The sequence below is a fragment of the Melospiza georgiana genome, chromosome 3 (genome assembly GCF_028018845.1).
Source record: "Melospiza georgiana isolate bMelGeo1 chromosome 3, bMelGeo1.pri, whole genome shotgun sequence".
In the NCBI taxonomy this organism is placed as follows: domain Eukaryota; kingdom Metazoa; phylum Chordata; class Aves; order Passeriformes; family Passerellidae; genus Melospiza; species Melospiza georgiana.
In genome coordinates, this window is record NC_080432.1 from 18,815,892 (window position 1) to 18,836,068 (window position 20,177).

A 20,177-nucleotide genomic window follows, 5' to 3' on the forward strand; every position below is an offset into this window, starting at 1 on the left:
TGATTTCATATTTAATTGAAGGCTTTGTAGTTAAGCTCTTATCAAGTTCCTGCAGAAATTACAATTTGCTGCACCAATGGCATAAAGGGCCTCTTTTTTGCAGTCATCTTGCCACAGAATAAAATTGATCTTGATTGTTGGTGATGTGGTTGCCTAGTGCCCTTTGTTCATGATTGTTACATTTTTCCATTTGAAAGGCAGAAAAATAAGAAGTGGAAATCTGTCTAATACTGCATACCTTATTAATATCCCTTGTAGATTCAAAATACACTTTAGTATTCCAAAGTTAGAGTGGGGATGGCAATTTGCCATCAAGCTTCTTAGTTTGTATTCCTGACTGAGAAAAAAAAAATAGTTTTGATATTTACTGCCCTTTTGTGACAAACTAGTGTCCCATCCAAGCAGTCTTTGCTTCTAACCTGTGTGTTAAGCCTTTGTGTTCAGACAAGGCTGACTGTACCTGTCCTGTGCACCACCTCAAATTACATGTAAGACATGCACACATTTTTGAAAAGGAAAATTCCATCAAAATAGTAGTGCATAAAGACTTGGACACAGAGAAAAATAGAGGAAAGAATAAAGTAGCTTTGGCTGATCTTTGTTCTTTGAGAGATATAAGTGGTTAGAGCACTGTAACTCCTTTGCTGGAGGGAAGGTCAAGTGAAGTATTCCAAAGTCACATTTGAAGATTAGTGATTAAAGAAATTACCCAGCACTCCTTCTAGGGAGAAGCTGTGAGATTATACTGTGCTTGTGCCATTCACTATTAAAAATGGCTTGTATGCCTTGGAGAATATAAACCACATACAGTGCACACAAGTAGCTAAACTATGTGAAGCATCAATGAGAGTTTAGAAAATCATGTCTAGATGGTGAGACACAGATTAATATTTTAATGGGGAGAAATGCTGCACCAAGTGTTACTCTTTGCCCAGTGAGGGGTTGTCACATTCATATTTTCTGAAAAATCCCTTTGCCCAGGATTTTTCTCCTGGGAAGGTGAGAAGCCTCAGAGAAAAGGAAAACCATTCTTATCTCATTTGCTTCTCCTGTGTTGTGCTCACATGTGGAATGTGTTTGGAGATTGTTTACCCACAGGTGATTGTTTCATTGGTTTTTGCTATGGGTTGTTTTCACTCATTGGCCATTTGGAGCCAAGCTGTGTCAGGACTCTGGAAAGAGTCTCAAGTTTTCATTATTATCTTTTTAGCCTTCTGCAAGTATCCTTTCTGTATTCTTTAGTGTAGTTTAGTACAGTATTCTTTAATACAATATAGTATCATAAAGTAATAAATTAGCCTTCTGAGAACATGAAGTCAGATTAATTCCTTCCTTCCTATGTCTAGGGGCAACCCAAATACAATAAGGGGTGTGGATTGAAATGAGGGGATGATGATGAAAGGTCAGGAAAATCTGTGAGGTATGTTGGAAGGAGCCAGTATTGTGGAGGAAGGTGCTGAAGGCATCTGGTGAGAGCTGAATTTATTAGCTGAGAACAGAGTCCCATATTATGTGATGTGGAGGAAGGATCATTACTAGTTATTACATGGTGAGGCTAAAAGAGAAGGGGTTAAATAATGAAAAAGGGTCACTTACCACATTGAAAACAAATTTCCATGTTTGCCAGCCTAGAAAGCATTGCTATGAGAAAGCCACTTATGGGGAAAATACAGAGAAGATTGTGGGTCATGTTCTTACACTTGATTAAAGCAAAAAACCCAAAACCAACCAACAAAACCCTCTAAAAAGACAAAGGAAGAAGCTGACAGAATCATGGAAATATTGATAGAATCATGGAAATGTTTCCTTTTGAGCGGGGACTGGATATTTGCAGAATGTGGAGAGTTGGTGAAGATACAAAAGATAATAACATAAAATACAAATAATATAAGATACAAAAAGATAATAACAAGAATGGAAAGTGAATGGAGTAGCTGAGATTGCTGAAAGACATTGGGGCTTTAGAAAGGAAGGTAGCAATTTGACACAAGTTTTCTGTGACTGAAACAAATAAAAACCAAACCACTGCAGAGCTGTAAATGAAATTCGGTGAATGAATATGAAACAAGTAGTATTTTATTTGAAATATTAATTTCCTCTCCTGTAGTAAATATGTATTTTGTGGTATTCAATATTTGCATGCTGGGCTGATGGCAATCTTCTTCCCCAAGCTTCTGAAATGGCTTAAACTTTTTTTTATTTTCTTTTTAGGTTTTCAAAAATCTTGGTACAGAGGTGCTTAAATCTGCTTTTGAAGGTTATAATGCCTCTGTGTTTGCATATGGACAGACGGGCTCTGGCAAGTCCTACACCATGATGGGAAATGCGGTACGTTGTGTTGTCACTGAACTCTAAAATATCACTTTGGAAGGGCCCTCCAGGATCATTTGGTCCAACTTTTCCTGGCAAAACCTTGTCAAGTCAAGATGGCCCAGCATCCTGTTCAGATGAATCTTAAAACTGTTGATGGTTGGGAATCCACCACTCCCCTGGGCACATAATTCTAACTGCTGATTGTTCTCATGGAAAACTATTCTCTTGTATGCAGTCCCATTCTCTGCAGGAGTATTTTGTGTCTACTATCAGAGACTCCTTGTAAACAGGAGTCTCCATCTTCTCTGTAGGCACTTGTTAAATACTGGAACATGGTTATAAGGTCTTCTCTAAGTCTTTTATTCTCAAGGCTGAACAAATCCAACTCTCTGCCTTTCTTCACATGGCAGCTTCCCAGTCCTTTGGTCATCCTTGTGGCCCTTTCCAGCCTGTCCACATATTTTTTTATGGCAGAGACCAAAACTGAGTGCAGTATTCTAGGTGTGACCTGACAAGTGCTGAGTAAAGTGGGACAATGACTTTTTCATCTGTGGCCTGGTTGTTGTGATGCAGTCCAGCATCCTGTTGGCTTTCTTTGCCACAGTTTGCTCTTGTGCTTGCTGTCCACAGGACCCCAAGTCCCTTTCCACAGGGCTGCTCTCCAGCCAGATAGATCCCAGCCTTGCTGTGCTCCTGGATTATGTTCTTTGATGTGCAAGACCTTATATTTGTTGAACTTCATGAGGTTCTTGCTAGCCCTCTATTCCAGTTTATCCAGGTGTTACTTCAGGGTGGCTGTCCCTTCTAAAGCTTTGACTCCCCCACTCAGTTTGGTGTCTTCATCAGACTTGGCTGTGCTACTCTTGTTGACTTTGTTCAGGTCACTTATGCAGAGTTGAACAGCCTTGGGCCCAGTATTGGTTCCTGGAGACCCCACTTGTGACAAGTTTCCAATTTTACAAGGAGCTGTTTGCCAGCACCCTCTGAGTGCAGCCTCTGTAACGTTAGTTTCTTTAGCAGCAGGGTGTGGGAAACCATGTTGAAAGCCTTGGAGAATTCCAGGTAGACAATGTCCACTTCTTGTGCCACATTGAGTGAGCAGGTGTGTATTTTTGGAATGGAGTAAAATTGCAGTTTTTATGGGATTTTTAATACTGCTTCTGTCTGTATGCTACTAACTCTTCCATATATCACACCTTCTAAACTTCTAAGTAATTTTTGTTCAGTAACAAAGCCAAAAATTTCTAATGTTACTGCTGATTTTTTTATGCCCAACTTGAGACAAAAAAAGTAGATACTGATGTTGAGAAAAGTAATGATCAGCTTTTTCTGAAAGTATGTGCTTTTTAAACATCTTTTGAAGATTCAGAAGAATAAAATAGGTCCTTAGAGAAGGCTGTCAGGCAAGAAGCAGAAATTGGGCATGACAGTTCATCAAACCCTTATGAGATTATACAGGAAATGAAATTTTAGAGATTCTGTCCTATTGAGCACTGCAGGAAGAGGAATGTGTGATAGGAGGTATTTGGCACTTTGTGAATGAAGGATGAGAGTGGGTTCTTGCAGTTGCTTCTGTAACTGTCCAAGGACAGAGAGACCCCACTAAACTTTTGGGGTTGGAGCAGTTTAGAAAGGCTGACTGATGGAGCCTGTTTGCCAGGCAGCCTCTGAAAGTTCCATTCTTTAATCCTTGGGAAAAGAAATGTATTGTGTTTTCTGCCAGTAGAAGTGAAAAGGAGAATTTAACACTTATCCTTCTTTGGATAGATCACTCTTTTGAAATGTAGTAAGATAGGGCTCTTTGCACCTCCTCTAGCTTAGGAGAGTAAATTAGCTATAAATCTTTTTCTTTCAGTTGTCACAAAATAAGTAGCTTTATATTTACCTCAATATCATAAGCAGAATTGACTTTTGTAGTCGGAAAAGATCTCACAACCTAGGTGTGGATTTCTATTTCAGAAATTTATAAAAGTGACATTTTTATGAGACTGCCTCACTATATATAATGACTGTAATTATCAAAACAGTTTGCAAATGAATAGATGCTGGAGTTTGTTTGACACTATTCAGCAATAAAGGTCTAATCTTCTTGGCATGATACATAAATACTTTAATCTGGCTTTGTATAGAGTGCATTTAAAGTATACTCAGCTGGCAAGTTAAATGCTTCAAAATTGATGGCCCTGTCAGAGAGACTACAGTGCTATAAGAAAACTTGAATTGGAAATAAGTATTCTTTCTTCTCTACTTCAATTTAAAAAGCCTGGGTTCTGTTCTCATTTTGTTTTCAGTATTTGCTGTTCTTGGCTCTGGAAGGCTTCTTCTGCAATTCTACATCCAGCAATCATTTCAAGAAATATGTGGGGCAGTTAGAATGTTGAGCAGAGATACTGAAATGAGCAGAGATCTATAAAATATCAGGGAATTCAAACTTGGATATGCAGAGAAGGCCAAGACTATGGGGGATTAAAAGTCTTCTAAGACCTGAAAGGCTGCTACAGAAAGGAAGAGGATAATTTGCTCCTTATGGTCAAGGTAGATGGGCAAAACTCAGTACATTTAAATTGCAATAAGGATTTTTCTGGTTAAATAGCACAGAAGAACAGGCTTTTAATGAGAAAATTCAGCTTTTGAGTGAACTACCTATTTTGGTTCTTCTGATTTTCAGGTCTGTAAACTCTGTAGTCCAGGAAAAAAATAGTCAAAGCTGTAGTTGATCCTGCCCTTTATCTCTAGGGGGTGAAAAGGTGAAAGTGTTTAAATATAGTTTCCAATGAAGAGTGTACATTCTTTAAGATGTACATTTTACTAGCATAATACTCTGGGAACTGTGTGTGCTTCATTTCTCAACATTCTATTGCTAAGGTTGAAATTACTCATTTAGAGCTCATACTTCCTATTTTAAGCCTCTTTTTGTGGTTGCTGGATTATGTCAGACACTAATGATTTGCCTAAAACTTTGTGATAGATCTTCCATGCTCTTTTCCCCTAAGCTTTAATTAAAACTATTCAGGTGTTTCCAAGCATGAGATGAAAGAAAAGTATTTTCCCTCTTCTGTTGTGTAAAAAAAATTAAAATAAAGTGTGTCTGGGAATTTCCAACTCTGACCCATGAAATTTTACTTGGAAATAGAGATTGATAATTGACAAATATTGGGAAAGGCTGCTCCTCTGTTGCCAGAGGCAAGTGTCTCAAAAAAATGCCTGATTAATCTGCAAGTTTTTCCCTTAATGTGGGATTTATTTTGGTTTTCAGGTGCAGTCATGTTAAGAACTAGGATAGGAGCAGAGAACAGATTAATATTTCAAAGAATGAAGCTTGGTTTGAGAAGGATAGAGAGACTCTGATTAAGAGGAGGAAGTTGGGAAATGGCAAAATGGAGGGATAAAGTGTAATTAAGAAACTGGAAGTGACTGAATGATGAATTGGGAATTTTATCTGAGCAAAGGAATGAGGAAGAAGAGCTCAGAGGTGGTACCTGTAACAAGATTGCTGTGACAGAGAATGCAGAGAGAAACTGAAGAATGAGGTCAGAGAGACCAGTATGGGAGCAAACTTGAGTGAGCTTGGGCAGAAAGGGTTGGATTTTTGTAGGAGTCCAAGTGGAAAAGAAATCTTCCACTTGGAAGATTTCTGGCTCTGGCAGAGTTTGGGGCAGGGGGAGTCCATTGGCTTTGTGTTTTCCTGTTGCCAGTTATCTGTAGAATCCCACCAGGGAGTGCTTAGTCTGTGTTCACAGTGAATGTGTGGTCTGGCTTCTCCTAATTGGCATCCTGCTTAATTACAAGGCCCCTGACTGTAAACACAAGAGTATTTCTTCTTGCACTGGTAAATAGTTAGTCCATCACATTGAATCTCTTACATGCTTTTAGACTGGAGGGAAATTATAGCTGACAGACTGTTTTGTGAGCTACTCCTGAGCCTGGACCTCTTACCCCAAAGCTCATTTGTATGTTTATATCCTGTCCTGTTATTCCACGGAGACATGGCTCTGAGGAAGGTTAACTGCCATCTCCCTGAAGTATGGGGAGATGTCCTCAGCAGGACTTGGTCACCTCCCTAATCCTACTTGGTGGGAATGGGGCAGCTGGGAGTGAGCAGCCCTGTGTCAGATGAGACCGGACCTGTGCTACCATGATATTTTCTGAAAAATCCTCTTTGCTCAGGATTTTCTCTTGGGAAGCTGAGTAGCTTCAAAGAGGAATGAAAACAATAATTACCTGATTGCTGCTCCTGTGTTTGCTGCTTTGGAATTGTTTACCAAGAGGTGAATATTTGATTGGTTCCATGTGAATTGTTTTTAATTAATGACCAAACAAAGCCAGCTGTGAGTGACTCTCTGAGGAGTCATGGGTTTTTATTATTCATTCTTTTCTAGCCTTCGGATGAATCCTTTCTCTTTCTTTAGTATAGTTTCACTATAGCATTCTTTTAATATAATATAAAATAATAGATCAGCCTTCTGAGAACATGGAGTCAAATTCTCATCTCTCACCTTGTCCTGGGGACCTCACAAACACCACAGACCTGTGTGGCATTCTCCTGCTCCTCTGCTGTAGGGAAAGCCCTCACTACAGCTCACTGCTTGGCTGGAGAGAACTCTTCCAGGACCAGCAAGGAAAGCTGCATGCTAAGTTTCTGGGTATCTCAGTGGAATAGATCCTTTTCAGTTTGCTTTATGAAACCAACCAAGCATTTCATGCATAGAAACTCTTTGCAGAGACAAACATTCAGTGGTTAATATCAAATGAAATTTGGCTGGATTGTGGGATATGGTGAATCAAGATTTAATTTTGTCATCATGTACTAATTTATTCAGAGGATCTGTTGCACTGTTCAACACAGGAAAGACTGTGACCTGGGAATTGGGGGTTTGAATGAAAATGTCCCATGGCTGTTTGTCTGTGGCTCTTGTCCTGTTTTCTGCAGTTGTTGCCAAGTGCACAGTGAAATGGCATAGAAGCAGTGAAAGATACTGGTGAGATAAGGCAGTTCATGACTTACTCTGGGAAGCCAGTCTCTGCCTTAAGCAGGTGGGATTATTCAAATTGAGAGGGATAAAATGTATTCCAGTAGCAAAGCAATTAAGCTAGTTTTACATTCCACACACAAAAGAGTTAAAGTGGCAAGGGGACTGCAGTTAAATAAAAGGCAAGAGAATGTTTGCTGAAAAGTTTTGATTTTCCCCCTTTCTGGAGTCTTAAACTCTCCGCTAGTCATCTAGGGTTTTGTTTTTCAAAGTATATTGTGCATGCATATATAGGCTTGGAATTAAGAGTTGTTGTTGTTGCAGGGTGATGCAGGTTTGATACCTCGAATTTGTGAAGGATTATTCAGCAAAATAAGTGAAAAAACCAAGCGGAACGAGGCATCCTTTCGAACAGAAGTCAGGTAGGTCATGGCATGTTAAGGGTTTGCAGGTTATCAAACTGGTTTCAGTTACAAACGCTCTGTTTCACTTTATCCCTGGGAAGAGTGCATATTTTTCAAAAATAATTTTTTATGCTTGGCCTCAGTCCTATAATTGATTTTTGTTGGCACTTGCAGTCGAATTGTGCAGTACTTGTACCTTCAAGCCAAGAGCTGAGCATATTGTGTCATTTATATGACAGTGCAAATGCCTTTGCTACTGGACAGCATCTTCCTTTTTTTAACCTTTATTTCAGACTGACATTAGGAGATCTTGATCTTGCTCATGTCTGCTTTCTTTCCACTTCCTTCTTGCCTTTTGGGCTTTTCCTTTACGATACAATACCTTGTAGTCATTATTATCTTAAGACAGCTTTGGGTCTATGTTCTTTCTCCAAGTATTTTGCTTTCATACTTGTGTTAGTCTGGCTTTCCTTTTATAAAAGGCTCTTGAATCAGTCACTGGCTTTCTATTCTTTTTCTTTCAGTTATTTGGAGATTTATAATGAACGTGTGAGAGATCTTCTCCGACGGAAGTCATCAAAAACAAATAATTTACGAATAAGAGAGCATCCAAAAGAAGGGCCATATGTTGAGGGTAAAAACACTTCAATTGTTTTACACTGCATATTTAATTACCTTTATATGTTCTAAAGTGTGGTGTCTAATTGTATACAGCATTTTATCTTTTCAAATATAAATTATGATGGATGCAATGTCTTACTTTGGTAAAAAGCATGGAAGGAATAGCTTCTAATTTTGCATCTGTACTTGCTTTCCCAATCCAAAAATTATTACAGAGTTTTTTTCTGTACATTTATAACACATTTTTAAGTAATGTTAAGAGACTCAATTGGTTTTAATAGTTTGCTGACAGTAATTTATGAATCTTAGATATTTAGATGAAATGAAAACCTATTAGGATCTAATTGTCCTAATGTGTTCTCTACCAGAGAAGGTTCATGTCTCTTGTGGGATTATGCTCATGTTATTCCACATAATAATAATAATAAAAATGTGTATTTTTTTTTTTACTGTAAATATGTAAGTTGTCCACTGTTCATATGAAGTCTCATTCCTTTCCTTAGGTGATGAACAAGTATAACAGTAAACAATTGCAGCAATAGTGAGGGTAATTTGAATCTTTTTGTAAAGAAAATTAAGGGCATATACGAGCATACTGTAACACTCTGCTTTTCTTCAGACTTGTCTAAACATTTAGTCCAAAATTATACTGATGTTGAGGAACTGATGGATGCAGGAAATATAAATAGGACGACGGCTGCCACTGGAATGAATGATGTTAGTAGCAGGTCACATGCCATTTTCACAATCAACTTCACTCAGGTAACAAAACTAAACTCCTTCAAGAGTTTTTTTTAAACCCAAGGTGCAGTTATGTTTCACTATTTTTCTTTAGAGCATAGTGATCTGTTTGCTTATATGTAGCAAACTCCTTTTCTAATGACTTCTAATGCACTTTGTTGTTGTTTTTGGGGGCTTTTTAGAAAGCCCATGGATGACCTGCTAGATGAAGAGAACTTGGAGGTGGGGGAGAAATTGAGTGTAAATTTGTCTGTGCATGCTCTAACTTCATGAAAGCAATATATAAATATAATACAAATATTGTAAGGCTAATGAAATGAATGCAGCACATGGTCACTGCATCATGTAAGTTACAAATCACAGTGTCATAGCTTGTCTGTAAATGGCTAAAAAGTTGCAAATGTTAAATTTAAAGAAATAATTATGGGAGTTTTGCGACCATTCATTATCAAATGTCTTTCACTGGCATCTGTAATGCACCTGTCTTCTCAAGATCTCCTATTGTAAATGAGTTAAATTCAGTCATGTCATGAAAAGGCCACTAAATTTGATTCAGTGAAAATGCAGTATTTATTAGCTTAACATACTTTTCTTTGCTTTATTTTATCTTTTTTTAGGCTAAATTTGATTCTGAAATGCCTTGTGAAACTGTTAGCAAGATTCATTTGGTAGATCTTGCTGGAAGTGAGAGAGCAGATGCCACTGGTGCCACAGGGGTTAGATTAAAGGAAGGAGGGAATATTAACAAATCTCTAGTTACTCTGGGAAATGTAATTTCTGCCTTAGGTGAGTGTCTGGTTTTGTGCTTGTCTGTCTTGAGGTGTTTTTAGTCATTAAATACCTTTGTTTACTTACACATAATGGCCTATCACATTTTTAAAAATGAATGAAAAGATCTAATTTTAATTTTTTTTCTATCTTCTCATCGCAGCTGATTTATCTCAGGATGCAACAAATCCTCTTTCAAAGAAGAAACAAGTATTTGTGCCTTACAGGGACTCAGTGTTGACTTGGCTGTTAAAAGATAGCCTAGGAGGAAACTCCAAAACTATAATGATTGCCAGTAAGTGTTTTTAATTTACTCTTTTTGAATTCTGAATAGTTCATGCTTAATAGGAGTGGATTTAAATACTTAGATTCTAGATGTTTTGTTAAGGCACAACATGGTTTACTCATTTTAGTGATTTCTTTCTTTCTGAGCTTTATAAAAACATTCTGGTTTTTACTTACACTCTGCACACATAACTAAAGCTTTGTGCATCTGGTCTGTACTGGTGTGTGAATCAGTTGCTGTTCCAAGCTGAATTTTTTTTTGTTGCATTAGTAGCAACCGGGTCTGTTTTGACATCCTATGGGAAAGATGGTCACTTTTACCTAACCTTCTAAAAGCACACAACATTTTAACTTCTTGTCTAAATTTAAATGTGATGAGTTGTCTTGAAAACTCTCATGATTTCCTTTTTACCCATAGGAAGGTCTGCAAGGATCACTTAGTTTAAAACCCTGCCTATGCCATGTGTATTGCAGGTTTGTCAACAAATTGGAATAGGAATTCCATTCCCAAAAAAACAAAGTGAAGCCAGGATGATGTTTAAGGGGAGGTGAGGATTTTGGATGTTGGAAATCATGGAATGGTTTGAGTTGGAAGGGACCTTAAAGATTGTTTAGCTCCATCCCTCCTGCCATGGACAGGGTCACCTTTCACTCGAGCGGAGTGCTCAGAGCTGCATCCACCCTGGGTAGGGTCAGAGACACAGACACCAAATCAAGGAACCATATTTACTGTAATGTAAAACTGTAAACAATCACAGAAGGATAAGCTAAGCAAAGTACGTAAGAATTACAAAAAGATAAACTAAGAAGAGCACCTGATCATTATTATGACAGAATGCCTATAGTGATTCACAAAGATACATCACCAGGTTACCCTAGTAAAGATGCACTATCCAAGTCTGAGAGACATCAGCTGTGGGGGAAGCTGTCACTGCAAAGGACTGGAGAGCCACACCTGGCATTTGGGAACTCCTGTGGAGCGTCCACCTCAGGCCATGAGACTCCCCCATGTTGCTATGGCAGTGGCCCAGGTTTTACACTGTTAAACAAGTGGATGTAATTTATAACTTCATTCTCCTGTTGGCTTTCTCCCAAAGCCTGATATGGGCTCAAGGAGGAAGCAAGAGAGTTGTCTTTGGTTGTAATACCTCCCTAATTAGGCCAGATGTAGCCTTACCCAGTTTCTACATATGTAAGGGTGAATACATGTTTTGCCAATAAATGAGCATATATATAACAATACTCTGCTAATGACCAAATATATGTATGACATTTGGTTGGAATCTCTATGTCAGCTTTGGTTCAGGGCCTGTTGTTCAGGCCTTAGTATTTCAGTACTTCCCTGTTTCTGTGTCTCACCACCTTCTGGATTCTCAGGGTCTCTCGCTGGTCACAGTGACCCCGAGGTGTGTTAGAAAGTCTCTTTTGCCAGCCTGGTGCTTGAAGAAGGAGTCAGAGCTCTTCAATTCTTGGTCTCAATGTTGTTTATTGCTCCTTATCTATAAAATTCTTTCTCCTGTACAGCTGAGATTTTCTCAGCAAGACAGTCAGAGGTACTCTGCCCGCCCCCAGGGTGGTGTTATCTTCTTATACTAAAAACTATGTGTATACTATTTAAATTACTTTCCAATACCTATCACCTATGTTAGACAGTGAGCTTCTACCTTAAACCAATCCAAAAGTGCCACCATCACAGCAGAAGGTCGACACCAAGAAGAGGAAGGAGAAAGGCTTCTTTTGCCCAGATTCCTCCATCTTGCCCCCGAACCCCCATTCTGAAAACCCCAAAAATCTATTTTTTCACCCTGTAATAAATTCACTATCATTCTACTTAAACTGTCATGGCTTGCAGATCTTCATATAAGGTTGGTGGTTTGCTCCATGGGTCATAATCAAACCCACAGGGGCATGTTGGGCTCTGTGCCAGGGTCTCTGAGCCCCTGGCAGGGATCTTGGCAGTCCAGGACAACCAGAGGGTTGTCCTGAGTTCTGACACTAGATAAAAAGTTTTGTCCTAATATCTGATCTAAATCACTCTATTTTTAGCTTAAAACCATTCACCAGCCCAGGATGTGGCAGGCTCTCTGGGCCTTGAGCACAGACTGCTGGTTCATGTTCACCCACCAGAAAGAACCCCATAGTTCTTCTCTGCAGGGCTGCTTGCACTGAGTTCTTATCCATAGTCTGTGCTCTTATGTGGGATTGCCATGACCCAGATGCAGCACCTCAGTAGGTCCCTGTGGGCCCTCTTGTCAACCTTGCCCAGGTACTGCTGCATGTGAGGAGAGGAGCAGCTCTGAAATTTCTCTCACTCTTTCCTGCTCAAGTGAAATGTGCTCTTAACTGGTGCACTCCCTTTTTGGGAATGTGGGATAGCAGAATTGAAGGAATAAAATGTATCAGATCAGGTTCTGGTTCTTCAGAACCAGTCAGATTCTCTGGATAGCAGTTCCTTTGTTGTAGGATTTTGGGGATGCTTTTGGAATCCATGGCATTGCTTTTCCTCAGGAGAATCATAGTAGTGCCAGTAGATGATTGTGGACCAGACTCTGCTTTGGATTTCTGGCTCTTTAAGTAAAGCTGTGCTGGCAACTTTCACTTCTTCAAGAAGAAAGTTCTTTCTTCTTGCAGTTCCATGTTTTTGGTTTTTTTTTGACAGAGGGCTTGGGAAGAGAAGTTTTAGAAACACTGAGCTTTCAGTGCCTGTACTAATGATTACAGTACTCAGCTTCTTTCTCAGCTACTTCCCCATCTATTAGTGATGCTTCTGCTAGGCAGAGCCCTGGTGGTTCATCTTTTCTTCAGCAGTAACTCTCCTGGTAATGTGGTAGAATTCCCTAACAGCCCAGCAAGATGCCCACATACATTTGTCCTGCCTTTTCTGTAAGTAAGCACAAAAAATTGCAGGAAGATCACTTTAAACTGTAGGAAAGGCTGTAGAAAAATGTGTCTGATTATGATTTGTCATATTTCTGTAACATATTGTGACATCCTTCCAGAAGAATTACTGAGTAGTGGAGAGGAAACAGTCGATAAAACAGGGAAGGGAGAGTGTGAGGAGGGGAATTATAGGTTGTTTCAAAGTACATCTCCTGTAGCTCAGAGAGTCTACCACAAAAAAAAAAAAAATTGGTTTTGAGAGAATGAGAAAGGACAGATTATTTTAGTTGCTTAATTAGTTTTTCAGGTGTTCTTATTGTCTGATTCTTTGGATCTCTTGTTCAGTTTGATCATTAAGATTTCTGGATGGTTTTTTCTTCTGTGTTTCCACACATCTATTTGGATGCCTTAAATATCTTTTTAATTTGGAACATCATATATATTGTTAAGAAAATTAAGGGAAGGATAGCATTAGCACTTGCATTTCAATTGCATTGTTTTTCCTGGTTAGGTTGCTTGAAAAATAATACTGGTTTTTCTTGATGCATCAGATAGTTGACAGTTCTGTGTGCTGCCAGATGCCTGCAGCTCAGGAGAACAGCTAGGTTTGTAAATTATAGAAGCTCTTCTCTTGTTTTGGTTCTCCTGTCTGATTATTTTTTGTTTTAATGCTGTTTAATTTCCCTACTGTGTTTTACCTGGAATGTCTTGTCTTTTCAGTGATTACACTGATACTTAAAAAATATTTACTATTTTGTAGAAAATGGCAAGAAAACCTGTGAAGTATTCATATAGGACACTTATGTTTACCAGGGAAATGTAAATGTTAAATAGATTGACAGCAAGATTTCTTTGCAACACTTTGTTAGACCTGATTATCCTAAGACACTTATCTCATACAGTGTTTACTTATGCAAAGTTATAGTGACATGAAATTGGTGAAGAGTTGGAACAAATTGTATCCATACTGGTAAATGATAAATTTAATGTGGATGAAGAGACAGAAATATATCTGACTTTTAAAATCTAAACTAACTTCAGTAAATGCAACATATGGTGCTAGATAAACTGCTTTGATTTCACATCCTTAGCTATTTCACCTGCTGATGTCAATTATGGAGAAACTTTGAGTACACTTCGCTATGCAAATAGAGCCAAAAACATCATCAACAAGCCCACAATTAATGAGGATCCCAACGTCAAACTGATCCGTGAGCTGAGAGCTGAAATAGCCCGGCTGAAAGCCCTGCTTGCTCAAGGGAATCAGGTTAGCTTGACTTGCAATTGATGTGCAATTTTCCTTGAGTTATAACATCTATTTCTAGAATGTAATTATCTTTCATTATATTGATTTGAGTAAACAAGCTCGACGAGGCTACGAATGAATATTAGTTTCCTGATGGAATCATTTTCCGTATGGCCAGCAGATTGCAACTTTTAACTTAAGGGGGGAAAAAATTGTCTTCCCAAAGCTTTTCGGTTTCTCATAATATAATCTGAGCTGGATTGTAGTGTGCTGTGGAACAGGCAGTATGAAGAGACTGAGCAGGAACCCGTCTTCCAGGTCTGCCCTGAATGTCCTCATGTACTTTGTGTAGTTGGTTTAAGTTAAACCTTAAAAGGTTGAAGTTAAATCTTAAAAGAAGGTTTAAAGGATTCAAGATGCATAAATATAAAAATGTAGAGAATCAATGGATTTAAACAATACATTTTATTTGTGTTTGGCTGTGCAGTACATTAGAAGGCACATAACATTCTAAACATGTAAAAAATATTTTCAGAAAGAAAACAAAAATGTTGTGCTTCACTTTTACATGATTCTCTTTCTTGCTTGGTCAGTATGATCTGCTGGGAACAGTTGCTGCACAGGTTTAATTAAGTTTAGTTTCTCCTGTGTTCTCAGGGTGGTGAAACCAAAGTAACAATAAAGAACATCCAGTTGGTTCAGGCCAATTGTCTCTTCTGCATAATGTCCTTCAGATCTGCTAAGTTTCATACTTGAGTGAATATAGTTTGGGAGTATCTGAAATACTACTTCAGATTTGTTTCTGTTTAGATGGTCTGTGCAATGTGAAATGTCAGTCCAGCATGGACCATTGTTAGTAGAAGAGTAGGACTTCAGCTGGATTTCATGCTATAAAAAATTTGCTGAAAAAGGGGATGGAAGCAGAAATGGCTATTGTAGATGATTGGAGCAGAGAGCTCTGCTTTGTTACAGACAGTTAAAAAACTCTTTATGAGATTGAATTACTTGTGGCTTTTTCATCTTCTTTAGGAGGGGAAAACTAATTATTTTCAAAATATGATTTGATTTAGTGTTAGCAAAGTAGATGTAAGTTGGACCCCCTTGAAGTTTGAATGCTTTAACCTAGTTTCAAGCTGTAAAATAGTGTTTATTGCAAAATAAATCTTGTTCAGTGCTAGGATGTGGTAGATGGCTGTGTGGGAGACAGTAGAGAACTTAAGTTTATTGAATTTGTGATGGTTGGTAAAACAGCAGGTGGTGTATTACATATGCACAGTGGTATAAATCTCTGTATAATTTATTTCCTGTTTCCTTTGTATCACCAGAGCACTGTATTGCAAATGCTTCTGTAGATCTGAAGATACTGTTTACCAAAATATGGTGCTGGATTCAGTGTAGAAGGTCACACACAATGAATACTGCCCGTGTGTTTTTGTTCTTTAGTAATATTCCTCTTCTAAAGCCAATTATGTTAAGATACTAAAGATAAAGATATTAAAGATAAAGCAGTATACAAAAATATTAAAGCAAAATGGACAACTATTCATGCATAATAAAATTTCATGATTTTTAAAATATAAAGAAAACTGTATTCGGAGTTACCTGTTATAAATGTGTCTGGTTTCTCTGTGTGTGGCCATGTGTATGAGTGAGTGAAAATAGTACTTTCAAGCCAATTTGAAATACCTGCTTTGACAGGATTTTGATTATTCTGTTTACAGTATTTCAAGGTAAAATGGTATATATTAAAGTTAAAGGAAGTTTATGCTAAGAATTCAGAAAAGTTGAACAATTCAATTTCATTTGGTTCCCCCAGAAATAGTGACTGTTTTCTTTTTGAATTGATGTTTACTCTTCATGGTTTTAGATTGCACTCTTGGATTCTCCAACAGCTTTAAGTATGGAGGAAAAGCTTCAACAGAATGAAGCAAGGGTGAGTTAAAATTTTATAAAGCAGTTTTTAAATATCAAAGAAAAGGAAAGGTGGGTGGTCTGGATGCAGGCATACTCATAATTTTCAGGAGTTTTTTTTATGTGCAAGTAAGCTTTTTCCAACCAGGAGCCTTGCCTTGATTCTTAAAAAAAAAAAAGTAGGTGTGTGAATTAATAATTTTGGTGTCCTACTAATATAATATTGTAACTAAGAACAAAATACATCTTTTATGTTTATATAGTAGTTCTGTTTATGAAAATGAAATGAAAAGACTTGTTCCCTGACCAGCCTGGCTTACTAAAAAAGTATGTTTGTAAATAGCCTAGAGAGAGAAAATCCATTAAATCTCAGTAACAAGTAGCAAGTAATCACAGTAATAAAATATTCAGTGTCTACAAAAAACAGCAAAAGATTATGGGGAGAATAGTCACCTCTTCTATGCTTTGAAGTAATTTATAACTTGTGGTGTGGGGGTAGGTTTTTAGAAAACTTCAGTATTTAAATCTGGTGTGTAGAAATCTATTAAGTGCCTAATTAGCCATCCCTTTGGGGGAGGGTCTTAGGTCTGGGTGTACTTCACAGTGTGCTTTTCACCAAGGTTTTTCAATAGTTCCAGCCAAATGTAGAGGCTGGAAAAAATTTCCAGACAGTTTGGATAACTCACAGCATCCAGAAGAATCTAGATATAATGGTACTATCATTTCTCTGATGAGCAGGCTTTCATTCTGTATTGTATCATTCTGTGTTAATTCTTTCCTGTGTATTAGCTTGCTTTGAAAGCTGTTGCAAATTGGTTCAGAAAAAAGAGTAAAAGTCATACTTTGGAAGAGGCAAGAGGGAAATATTTGAAATTATTCAACTACATGGCAGCAGGTATTTATTCTGAAAACTGCCAAAATTATGCCAATCATATGTAGATACGATGCCTCTTGAAAAAAAAATGGCTCCTTAGGTGGTTTAAACGGTCAGGTTTACACTGGTACTGCTTCAACCTTTAGAATTAGAAAATTTATGTCTTGCTTTGAGAATCCTGTTTTATTTATATCCTTAGTGTTTTTGAGTACAAACAAAAAGCTTTTATCTAAGAGTAGCTCAGTAATGTAAATTGCTGACTCTAGGCTAATTAGAGTATGTTATTCATGTTCTGACAGTAACCATTGCTCATCGTGCTCAGAAGTGTTGGCCCTGCTGTTTGGGGTGTTTATCAAGTGTATTTTATTACCTTTGTCAGCCTTGTTAAAAGGTTATGTGATTACTGTTCTTGATAATTTCAACAGGCATAATTACTGAAGATTCTTGCATGTTGCAGTGGTTGTAGCTTTTTTATAATTGAATGAGTGCAAAAACTAATTTGTTTGTATAGATTTAAAGACTTTATCACCATATTTATATTCCCTGACAAGTATATGGTGACTTTCTAATGAGTTTATTTTTCTTATATAAGAATAATTTGGAGTACTTTAATTTAAAAGATTTAATTAAAAATGAAGTGTTTCTGAGCAATACAAATTTTTCTGGTATGGTGACTAGAGCTGTGATAGAATTCCTTCATGTTTGTCTTTCATCTTTTGAAATTTATTTTGTTTTAATGTTCCACTTAGAACATTAAAATAAAAGGTGATAGGACTAAAGGAAATGGTCTCAGGTTGCTTCAGGGGAGGTTTAGATTGAATATTAGGAAAAATTCCTTAATGGAAAGGTGGTTAAACATTGGAAAAGGCTGTCCAGGAAAATGATTGATTCGCCATCTGCAGGGATATTTAAAATACCCATAAATGTGGCACTTCAGAGGGATGTGTTCAGCAGTGGCTTGGCAGTGCTGGGTTAACAGCTGGACTTGATGATCTGAAGGTGTTTTCCAACCTAAATGATTTTATACCCAGGACTCTCCCTGCCTGTAAAGCCTTTGCAAGCATCTGCTCCGTATCGCTGATCTCAAACTTGATTTTTCTTGTATCGCTTTTCGGTTTCTTAAATTTTTTTCTTCAAGTCCACCACTGTCTTTGATCTGACTTCCGTATTGTGCTGATGACAATGATGTGGGTGATTTCTAAATTGCAGCAAATTTTGCTCTGGTTTGCTGCTGAAGCCTGCTGGTCTGGCTCTTCCTCTGCTTGCCGTCCTCTAGAGGGGATTTTTGCCTTACCATGCCTGCCTGTGCCATGGGAAAGGAGCTGTCCTGTTGTAGCTAGGAGATGAGTCTGTGGCAGTAAACTTTGTCTGATTACAGCACTTTATGAAACTGTTTGAAGGTAGATAATTATTTGAAGTAATTATCCCAGACTTTCTTTTCATCTTGCAGTGTAAATAAGAATTTTGAAGTATTGTAGATATGGCAAGTAGTTGCAGGAGCATCAGTGCTCTTTTAAATGTTTAAGTATTAAACTTCACAAAGAATTACACAAATACTTAGTACTTCTTTGAGAATGCATTTTTCAAGAACTTTGGAAGAGATGTGAATTTCTTCAAAATTTGTTTTCTTTCATAGGTACAAGAACTGACCAAAGAGTGGACTAACAAGTGGAATGAAACTCAAGATATTCTGAAGGTAAGGCAAATAAATAAATTTTCCTCTTGGCATTTGACCTAGCTTTAGTATTTTCCTTAAAAAAAAGTTATTTTTCTAAGTCATGTTCTTTGGTTCAGCTCCTTGTGTTATTCACCATAGTGACCTCACAGTGCAAAACAATTTCTCTCTAACAAATCTTTAAATTGCGGAATGGTTTTATTGAATTAAAAATACAGAAACCCTGGGCCAGAGACAAGTGGATCCCTCATATCCTTGGTATTTGTGTGGTATCAACAAGACCTGAGAATAATCACTTCTTATCTTACATTGGCTGTCTCAGTGGATGTAGTGCAATTTAGATATGGGTTTTCCATTGTCCTGGTGAGATTTTATATTGGTACTTGGTGCATGATTGAGGTGGCAGTTTGAGGTTATATTTTAACAGGCTGCTTGATGATTCCATGTGTTTGTACCAGCACATGAGTGCATGCACACATACGCAGAGGAATAATTCCCACAATTTGTTATTTAACATATTAACTAATATTTTTGTTGCCAAATGTTTTATTCTGTTAAATAAAAATTTTGAAAATTAAGCTTAAGCTTTCAGATTTGCTGAACACAACTTGTTTGTAATGCAGTTCAAGCAAGCATTTAGAAGTAATTTATTAATTCTCTGTATTGCTGATCTCAGACTTGATTTTTCTTGTATCACTTGTTGACTTAAATTTTTTTCTTCAAGTCCACCACTGTCTTTGATCTGACTTCTACATGAGTTGAATGGCTCTGTGCTTAAAAATAAAAGTAAAGCACATACAGCAGAGAGAATGGAATGGGGTTGGTGACTGCTTAGCAGTTGGCATGACAGAATGGACTGTTGAATGTTTATCTACATAATGAACTGGGAATCATCAATTGCATATTCATCAGAGATGCTTTGGCTACATCTTTGTTGTTTTGAAGCATCTATGCATACATGAAACTTTAATTCTCTCTTTATTCACGTGTGGATGGGAAGTCCATTGTCACATGCAACATTTTTGAATTTTGGTCAATTGTGGAAGTGAACATTATGTTGCATGTGGGAAGTTTTGGAAGCTCTGTGTTGGAAATGCACTGATTGATGCACATAAATTACAGAATCAGAGGAGATGTTAACTGAACAGTACATATAAACAAGGGAAAGCTGCATTTGTTAAATACTTGAATCTAAAGGACTTAAACACAGAAGCTGTAATTTCTGATTTTCTGGCACTGAGCTTTTTCAGCATGATTCTTGCAGCTTCTGTATGAACTGCACTCTCACAGGATGATATTTGAGTGTATGAATATACCTTATATTCCACTTTTGGGTTAAAGGCAGTTGATTCAACTTTCTTTGTCCCAAACACCCTGAAAATCTGCAACAGATTTCTTAGTGATACTGTTCTATTTTACACCATTTCACTGAAAGTATCTATATTTTTATTCACTTCTTGTTTAATGATTCATGAAATCACTGACAGCA

The 20,177-nt window shown here is 37.6% G+C and overlaps 1 protein-coding gene across 2 annotated transcripts in view; it reads left to right on the forward strand.

Moving 5' to 3' along the window:
• KIF16B (kinesin family member 16B) overlaps positions 1-20,177 on the forward strand; it is a 140,402-nt gene that overhangs the window by 19,732 nt on the left and 100,493 nt on the right. For both annotated transcript variants that reach the window (XM_058021110.1, XM_058021111.1), the window contains exons 4-12: positions 2,212-2,328; positions 7,608-7,705; positions 8,212-8,321; positions 8,928-9,070; positions 9,667-9,835; positions 9,981-10,112; positions 14,074-14,249; positions 16,096-16,161; positions 18,650-18,709. In XM_058021110.1, coding sequence (XP_057877093.1) covers positions 2,212-2,328; positions 7,608-7,705; positions 8,212-8,321; positions 8,928-9,070; positions 9,667-9,835; positions 9,981-10,112; positions 14,074-14,249; positions 16,096-16,161; positions 18,650-18,709 — 1,071 coding nt within the window. The remainder of the gene's footprint in view (positions 1-2,211; positions 2,329-7,607; positions 7,706-8,211; positions 8,322-8,927; positions 9,071-9,666; positions 9,836-9,980; positions 10,113-14,073; positions 14,250-16,095; positions 16,162-18,649; positions 18,710-20,177) is intronic.